We start from the raw sequence: 10000 nt of genomic DNA, 5'->3' as shown, positions 1-10000 counted from the left end.
AGAACTGCAATTAAGCATTTACAAATCCTCCAAGTAGACCATATGTAATCATATTAGCGATAATATAAGAAAGATGCATGAACTTACATGCTCAAGGCAGCTGAACTGGACCCTGATTGGAAAAAGGTTCCCTATCTGTTATGTAAGAACAACACAGCAAACACACAATAAGCCGATCATGTGACCTTTTGTGCGTGAAATGCAAACGATTTCTTTGTTTTGTTTATTTTCTTCTTCCTCCTTCTTGTTGCATGTCAAGTTGCCTCGGTGATGTGCGTCACAGATTTTGTGTACATATTGACAGCCATGCCTTGAATTCCATCCCGCCTCATTTTATCAGCACAGACAAGCATTAACCAATAGCACCGTAATGTGATAAAAGTTCATTTCGTTCAGGGAAGAGGGATTATTTTATCTCTTGCTATCTGTGCTAATAATTGATAAGCTTCAATTGCGGCTCACGGAGGAAGAGATGAGGCAACTTTGTACTGTTGAATATCTTCTGAGCCAGCTTTTTGTCCTGTTACGTAACTTTTGACTCATTGCTTCATTCTCTTAAACCTACAGTATAGGTGTTTGTCTACTTTTAGGTATACAGGACACAATAATCCATGACTTGACAAGAACTTTAAAGATAGAAGTACGACGTAGTGGACATAAGTCGTCTGGGAGTGGATGGGGGCAACTCGGTTTGAAAAATATGTATCTGAACATTTGTTGTTGCGTTTTGTCATTCTCCACACATGTCTACAACCTGAGCTCCTTGTCGATTTGTTATGTCTACAAAGATGGGATGGGCAACGTGTGCCATCACGACATGACAAAGATTCCCGCAGTTCGACGTCCAATTGGTTGAAATTGGACAAAATCTCTTTTGTTTCTGAAGGACTGCTGGAAACGGTCCAAATGATCTTAAAATGGACGACTTTCTGTCTTTTCTGACTTGAGTTGTTGATGTTTTTTTTTTTCCGTGGGTCTACTCATTTACCAAATTTCACTTTCAAGCAGGATGAACACATCGGCAAAATTTGCTTAGTGTATGAGTATAGAAAAGCCCACAAAATGGTAATTTGTTTGGCATACGAATTATAACACTAACTGAAGAGACAAAAGATTCACACCACATGCTCGGCCCACAATAAAACCTCAGACGCATTATAATAAAAAGCCTTCAACCCACAAAAACTCGTTATATACAATAAGCCTTTCTTTGATCGTTGTGGAATTTGATCGCCCCTTAGCATTTAGCTCTTGTTGCGAAGGATATTTGTAGGAATCAAGAAACACAACTCAGTGAGTATTTCAATGGCAGCAATAAACTGGAAAATGTGTCCTGAACTTGTGCTTATCAAAAAGACATTATACTTCCTCACAGCAGATACGTGAGAGTAGCTCTTATCGCTGCTTTTATTAACAGCTTTAACGATCACACGCCCTATTTTTGTGACTGATTCGGGGATGCGTCCGGGGGGCGATAACACTGTGAAAAGGTTGCTTGATTTCTTCCTTGATGCCCCGTACACTCCATTATTCACTTATCAAGTTGTAAAAAGATGGTACGAAAGGAGTTGCTCAAGATGGCACTTAAAGTAAAGATTACCGTATTTTATCAGTTGCTTGATGTTTGGGTAATATCACGCAGATAAATTAGCATCATTATTTCCAACTAATCAGGTTGTGTTGTAAAATCTCGCCACGGGCGGATGCCCTCAGTGACTCAACAGTTTTGCAGGAATACTGATGCTGAATGTGTCAACATACTTCTAATTTTGACTATATGCAAGCATTGTTGTTTTGGTAATCATGTGGTTTGAGGGGCATTCGTCGTTAAAATGTATTGTTCCCCATTCAAAAAGTCTCAGTTCACTCAAGTCGGAAAATAAAAATAATAAGAAAGCGTAGTTATAGTCGTAGCAGAAGAACTACAAAAAGCTAGGCTAACACTTAGCTTGTAATACACTGTGCCAATCCAATCCAATTCAATTTATTTTAAATATTTTTATGGTTGCAAACTCTTCTGCTTAGTGTGCTGAATGACTTGCGGGAGATGTTATACAATCGCTCAACACAACCAGTTGCTCCGATATCTGTGTCCTGGCTCCGTAAAAGGCTAGCGTTCTGTTCCGTGAACGCCATGTTTGAATTTGCCATCTTAAAAACTAAACCAGTTTAACAGTACATGACCCAACTATTTCCAGAGCAGAGCAGGGATTAAAAAAAAATAACTCAACACTCGACTTTACGCAATCTAGGTTTTTGGGGTTGACCAGCAATCAGAGTTTGAAAAAAAATGAAATTCGATCACCAATCGAGAAGAAGATGGAGCAATGTAGCTATTTAAATTCCTTGAATATTTACTCAATAGCTTTTGAAGCTTTTTCATTGACTCCATAGTGAAAATGATGTATAAAAATAATTAAAACTTAAAAAAAACAATCTTCAAAAAAATGCTGATAAACATTCACCACAACAATATAATGTTTACATATTTACAACAGCTGCTTCTCTGACATTAATGAAAAAAAAAATCCATGTACATCGACATTATTCAAGAGGCCTTTTTACCAATCAATAAGAAAAACTACACAAACGCTATTCATTTGTGATCGGATGCTTGAGGGCTTGGGTTAGGGTTAACCCTTAGTCAGATCTGTACCAGATAGTTGCAGCATTCAAGTCGAGTGCGGGCCACATCGTAGTTATGGTATCCCTCGGAGAGCCATTATGACTCATTGATTCATAATGGCCGCCCGGTGGCCCAGTGGTTAGTGCGTCGACCTCACAGTGCAGAGATACTGGGTTCAATTCCAGCTCCGGCCTTCCTGTGTGGAGTTTGCATGTTCTCCCCGGGCCTGCGTGGGTTTTCTCCGGGTACTGCGGTTTCCCCCCCACATTCCAAAAATATGCATGGCAGGCTGTTTGAGCACTCTAAATTGTCCCTAGGTGTGAGTGTGAGCGTGGATGGTTGTTCGTCTGTGTGTGCCCTGCGATTGGCTGGCAACCGGTTCAGGGTGTCCCTCGCCTATTGCCTGAAGACGGCTGGGATAGGCTCCAGCACCCCCCGCGACCCTTGTGAGGGTAAGCGGATCGGAAAATGGATGGATGGATAATTCATATTGATTTCATATCAATGTATGATCACCTTATATTATCACATATACACAACGAATTGCTGAATAACTCGTTTTGAAATCAGAAGACAGTAAATAATTGCTTGTTCAACTGTTCAATTTATTTTAAAGGATGTATTGGTAACAAAATGCTTGCAATATCTCATATACCTCAGTGTTGTTAAAAGTGAAGAATGAGAAACATGAAATCGATGCCCATGAATTGCCTTTGCAGGCCTTGATTTTGAGAACTGTGCTGTAGAGCAAGGGTGTCAAATTTGCTTTCATCGTCAGTTACACTTCTTGACATTTATCTGATCAATTCAGAATGAGAATATGATAATTGTCCCATCATAATTGCTCCAGAATCTGGTTATAATAATGTTGTTTTTTTTTTTTTAATGGCTAGTTTTGAAAATGTATCACAAACTATTATGGGGCCACATAAAATGACAGGACTTGAATTTGATACCTTTGACCAACTTTATAGAATAAGCTTAAAGCAGCAAGGACTACAAAGTACACACTACAAGTCGGCCCTTCCGCTTCGGGTGACTTTGAGTCAGAACATATAAAGTTTTCTGGGATGCAGTTTAATGAAATCGAACGCAAATTATTTTGGGGAAGGGCTGTGCACAGCCATCTTGTTTGTTTGCAAACGGGCCACATTGGCGCTTGTTATGGTATCATCACATCAAGGCTTTTGTGCCAACAAAGCACTGGTAGTTTGGTTAGGTTTAAAAGTAAAAGAAACAGACTGAACCGACTTTTATTTCCAAATAACAACAGTCTTTATCTGCTGGGTCACATACCAAAAGGTGATGTCATGGTTGGGAGATTAGAGACCACGATGCTGGATGTTGATGGTGATGTTTTGTGCAGGTTCGATGGCGAGATGTCGGCAAAAACTATCTAGCTAGCTCTTGATAGGCATCGTCAAGATTTTACAACAGGTCTGAGCCCGTTAGAGACAACACAGATACAATCTCTGTGTTATTACTTTTGGGATCACAAGTCTTAGCTGTTCTGATCATTAAATATTAAAGTCTGTGACAACCCTGGCAGGGAGGGAGAATCTGTGCTGGTTCTGTATGACATGTCACTCTGAAGACTTCGTCAACGAAGTAAAAGAATTTTGACATACTGTCGTTGTAAAGTCTCATTTTATAGTGCAAACCCACGTTTAAAAATATTGAAATGCCTCTTGTTAAAATAACAAAGTTCCATGATTTTCTTCAAATCTAAAATAAATTCTATTCATGTGTGGGAATATAAAATGAAATGAAAATATAAAAACAACTTTGCGACAACTCCTTGTGTGAAGTTATTTTTGCCTAGGTTGCAGTCAACTATCCCATCTTGAAGACAGCAAATAAGCGGGGAAATAAAATTATAAATTTTGTCTAAGCTTAGCTCCAAAACATTAAGCGCTATGTTGTGATTTATATTAATTAGCTTAGCTTTTGCACTGAATTGCAAATACATCAGCAATATCAATGAAGTAATTTATAAAAAATTAACAAAATCTACACAAAATGTAAGACAGTAAAATGTGTGTGTGTGTCTGTGGGGGGGGGGGTGTATTAGATGATTTTTCATCAGATTAATATAACATTCAGATCGCCTGAATGCTAAAGCTTACTGTGGTGATTGATGTTAGCTGTTAGCTTTGGGTAGTTAGCACACCTTGCAAACAAACCTCAACACGAAACGCCAGTTCAATCACCTTTGATAATAATTTTAAAAAATTGTGACAATGAATGGACGGATGCTATTGAATGCAGTGATACTAATCATTGGTTAGGAAGGCCATTTAAAATTTAATGTACATGCTCAGCTAATTAGCATAAGCATAGAGTTTGTGTTGGCGGGTATTTTGACAGATTTAGGCAAAGCTGACAAAACATTTAAAAATTGGTTTATTCTTCTCAGTGTTGAATGGGATCCTTAAATCTTTGCAACATTTATTCAGAAGAAATAAATGAATATTTATAAATGTTATTTTCGGTATACTTATAAATGACTTTTTTTTTAATTAAACAAATTGGCTGATTAAAATTGGCTGAGGCAATTGTTTTTCCACGCAGGGTTTGGACAGCTGGTGCATGAAAAACTGCAGAGGGACTAAAAAGTGTGAGTGGAGCACTTTCTAATCAAATGTTCATGAAAGTCGATTCAAACAAGAAGCATGCATTCTCATTTGCTTTGACGAATCGATGGAAAAAGTCTGTCAGCATAGACGCCCACTGTGTTGTCACCCTCTCAAATCTCCATTTCCATACCTCTAATAGACAAATACTAGCCTGTGCTGTCTCTCTCGCTGCTCACTCATAGCTTCTTATCTTGCCCGCCCCTTCTTAGCCACACATGCCAGCAGATATTGTCCAGGGGCCACCAGTGTAAATAAAAGACGTCCATTTGGCCCGAAGCAAGCTGTGTCGGGCCTGGCACAGCTTCTAATGCATTAGCCTGTATTAGACACACACACCCACGCGCACGCACATGCGTGCGCACACACACACACACAGGCTCCCGGGCTGCGTCTCCGCTCTCCAACACAGCCCAGGAGCCTCGAAGATACCCTCAAGGGAAAGGATAAGCATAGACGTAGACACACACACACACACACACACACACACATGCGACTGTTTATTTCTACTGCTCTGTTCTGTTAAGTGTCAACCTCAATTTTAACGTTTCTATGACTATGTCCACGCAAACGAAGTGTATTTAAATGGAGGTTCAAAAAAAATGGTGTTGAAATTAACATCCATCTGAAGCAGAAACACATTTGCAGTCGATCAAAAAAAAAAAGCACGCCAAGGCAGCAGATGGCTGTACGGCTCCTAACTGTAAGAATGTTGTAGCCAATCGGATAACTAGATCATGGTACAAAGTTTGAATGGTGATAACCAAGTTAAGAAAAACTGTCACTTTTGACTAAGTTCGTAGTAATTTTTCAGTGACCTAAAAATGATGAGGAAATGTACAATTTGACTCAAAGTAATTTCTTCAAGCGGACATGCCTACAATTGTTCATATGTTTGGAAGAAAACTAAAAAAAAATGTTTTGAGGTTAAGACACAAATGATCACAGTATGGTCATGCTATGTTTTCCAAAATTTAAGCATGTTTCCAATAGTCATTTAGATACACAACATTTCTCAGAAAGCCATCAAATTTATACATATTTGATGCTTGTTTATCAATATATTTCATGTTTGATATTGGTCAACCTAACTCCCAATACAATAGTATTGCAATATTTTGCTAATGATATCAATAACAAGAACATTAATAGAACTGAAGAAAAGTGCAAAAATCGTCACATATGAAAACATAGCAACATATCTTGATATAGATGAATCTTACATATGCAATTACTATTTTCTCTCTAAATTTTTATAGGCTAAGTAAAAAAAGCAACTCTAGTATATTATTGAATTTAGTGCCGAGCTTTTTCCTCGTACCCGCATACATGCGCGCGCGCACACACACACACACACACACACACACACACACACACACACACACACACACACACACACACGGTTATCCCAGAATGTTGTATATAAAATGTTTTATAATGTTTAAGTGGACTGACACGGAACATTACGAAATATATATTTGTTGAAATTATGTCATAAAGTACTTGAAGATCGGTCATAATAGTAACATTTGTTGCTTGTGTTGCTGTGAAAATGATGCATTGCAACATTACATGATGCCACTTTGTGTTTGCCCTTAGCCTCTTTCTCTCTGACTGGAGCTCCACTGGGGGTCTGGAAGAGGATGGAGAGAGGAGGGGAAAGTCCCGTCACGCAGGACAGTCCTGAACGCAGAGGGGGCAGCCCGGACATCGGCAGCCCGCCCCCACCGGGCAAAAAGGGCCGCATGGAACTCAACGGCAGCCCCACAGGGCCCCGCCTCCGGCAAAATGGGGCGGCACTCAGACCCCTTGGAGGTAAGTGATGTCATGGGTCTAGAATTCCAATTCTGTTTCATTCATTGGTGACTGATATCATTTTATGTAAATTACGCCATTCCGCCCTTTGCACAAAAAGCCGCAGTAACATTGGACTTGAACGAGGTCTTACAAATTGGGATCTACGTAAAATTTCGGGAATTTGTAACTTCCATCATGCAAAAAAATAAGTACCACCTTACAGCATGGGCAACTAAAATGATGAAGTGGGCCACAATTTCGGAACTACTGGGGGGCCACAAAGATCACACACTTCCGAACAAGATCTATGAAAAAAATTTCTGTTTTAAAAATGGACAAAATACAGGCATATGTCCAAAATACATGCTCTGAAAATATTTCATTTTTCAGATTACAATTCTCACTACATGTATAAATGACTATTCAACAGCAAAGGGTTTGAAGCAAACAACAAAATAACCACATACTGTGATTTTTATCCGGCACAAATGGCTCTCTGGCACAAAAATTCAAGGACAGCACAAAACTGCTGAACAGCCATCAACATGAAGTGCAAAAAAACATTTTTGTTAATTTTTTCACAAAATTCAATTCAGTCAGAATTTTGTCACTGACGTACTATGCATTTGACCTGCATGTCATTCCAAATCTACGCATAAATATTATGCCGACTTAAATACGACCCGGTGCAAGCACAACTAAGCTAGGTATGTCATCTAGTGGTGAATGGTGAAATTACAACTCAAAATTACACATTAACTAAAATTATGGGTGATGGAGACTGGACCGGACCAAAAATCAGGGTATTATTGATGTCCATTAAAATTCATTCATTTATTTATTTTTTTTTAACACCCCACAAAATTCTAAAAAAGATGCTGAAAAATCTCCACTACATATTTTCTGTTAAAGTCGGAGGTTTGCACCCACCCAACTTCACTGGAAAAGTGAAAAAAATATATAAATTCAAAATTTTCCAAAATAAGTCGTATAACTTCAGAATTAGAATTACAATAATGCAAAAAGTACCTCGGACAACAAAGGTGATATGACGGATTGTATCTATTTAGATTATTTTCTTTGAGATTAGGGTTTTCTTGAAATCTCTTTTTTCGACCTTCGAGGTTCTACTGTAATGCGACCTGTGTTTGACCTTTGAACTCTTTGAGCTTCTCTGTTTAGAAGGCAGAGAGGCCATGTCACTTTAACACAAGCAGGCGAGGAGGAAGGGGCTCAGCAAATAAAAATGAGTGCATCATATAAACAAGATTTACGCAGACCACTGTGGTTGATCGATCCGGTATCCAGAGTTATTCTTATTTATGCACATGTGCACGCACGCTGCTGCCATATGTTTGCCCCAAGTTTAATCCCAGAGTCCTTTTCCCTTTGACTCATGCTAAAATTAGAAGGACATTTATAGATTTGGGCGCTCCTCCCCAATATTTATCATATAACATTCCTGGGGTTCTTTTGCTGGAATGCCAAACATAAAATTGAGTGGTTTTGCGGCGATGGAGCGGTTTTCAGCACGAGTTGAAGAGGTTATCAAAGCAAGGAAGAGCTGAGATGGGACGGCGAGGAAGAGGAAAAAGGTGACGATGAAAGAGGAAGGAAGGAGGAAGGGGTTTCCCGATGCAGGAATCATGACAGCATTTTCCTTGAAGACAGGAAACTCGACGTGTCTCGGCCAAAACCACGCAGCCACAGCAAAGACACACACACACACACACACACACACACACACACACACACACACACATCTTATTTTAAACCCCCCTCATACATATTAGAGGGATTAGAGGTTTGAGGCCACGTCGCATCATCCAAACCAGAGCATCCAGTGGCGAATGAGGCCTAGCATGACAACAACCAAGAGAGAGAGAGAGAGAGAGAGAGAGAGAGAGAGAGAGAGAGAGAGAGAGACAGAGAGAGAGAGACAGAGAGAGAGAGTGTTGACAGTTATATTTCCCTGTTGGGGAAAAATTCACTTACTCCAATTGGCACGGTGCTCCGGTGTGTAATTCACTCCATGAGCGCCTGGAGGGCCAGCGAGTGGAGTGATTAATGAGGAGGAAATTGAAATATTGGAATTGGCTGATTAAAACAATAAGCTGGATGGAGCTGAAGTGAAATGGGTGAATGGGGTGGACTGGGGGGCTAATGGTACCGTGCATTATTAGTGCTGGGACGCTGCCTAACGCGCTCAAGTCCATCAGGCACACACACACAGCTTTCATCTCGAGCCAGCTGACAGGTGGCTTCACAACAAAAGACCGTCATATATAAAAAAAAATAAATAAAAATAGCTAATCAAGGTTGACGTTCTGAAAGACATTTATGGAAGCAGAGAAGAACAAGTTCCTTCTCTGGCAAACCTGTTCAGTTTTGCAACCTATTTTATTATGTTTCTGTTCAAAGTGGTCCCAAACGGTGCACATTTCTATTATGTGAATGCAGACTGCAATGGGGAGCTTTTTGGAGGGCGGAGCGAGTCACAATGCCAGCCTTTGAAGGGCCAAGACAGGATCCACCTTTGCCTGCCACTTGACATACTTGTGTTTGTTTTCCTAAACCGGAGAAATTGCACGCTGACTAGCTATTATGGCTTGAGTCCCCAATCTGCCTACAGTACATTCCCCACTGTCAAAATACAAGCCTTTTAGAGTTTGCCGATCCGAGCCATACCACACCAATGAACTGGACAGCATAAAGTTTGAGGCTTCATTCCAACTGCAGTCAAAAAGAAAAAAAAAATACATTAAAACACAACCCAAAATGAGCAATTTGGCCCCATATGTGTTTTATTTTAAATTTGAAAATCCCAGTAAATTCCAATCTTTTGCGAGAACTAATTCACACCACTTCAGAATGTGGTCCGATAACAGAGACATTCATCCATCCATTTTCTGATCCACTTTATCCTCACAAGGGTCGCGCGGGT

At 39.8% G+C, this 10000-nt stretch overlaps 1 protein-coding gene across 3 annotated transcripts in view; it reads left to right on the top strand.

Annotated features, from left to right (window-relative positions):
• The window catches only part of satb2 (SATB homeobox 2), a 54256-nt gene that overhangs the window by 2896 nt on the left and 41360 nt on the right, over positions 1-10000 (top strand). For 2 of the 3 annotated variants that reach the window (XM_019867724.1, XM_019867723.1), the window contains exons 2-3: positions 5198-5243; positions 6859-7074. In XM_019867724.1, coding sequence (XP_019723283.1) covers positions 5216-5243; positions 6859-7074 — 244 coding nt within the window. In that variant the 5' untranslated portion in view covers positions 5198-5215. The remainder of the gene's footprint in view (positions 1-5197; positions 5244-6858; positions 7075-10000) is intronic. The other variant, XM_019867725.1, reaches the window with a different exon arrangement.

Source organism: Hippocampus comes, unplaced genomic scaffold (genome assembly GCF_001891065.2).
Source record: "Hippocampus comes isolate QL1 unplaced genomic scaffold, H_comes_QL1_v1.1 scaffold27, whole genome shotgun sequence".
NCBI lineage: Eukaryota > Metazoa > Chordata > Actinopteri > Syngnathiformes > Syngnathidae > Hippocampus > Hippocampus comes.
This window is presented reverse-complemented; position numbering and strand designations above follow the sequence as displayed.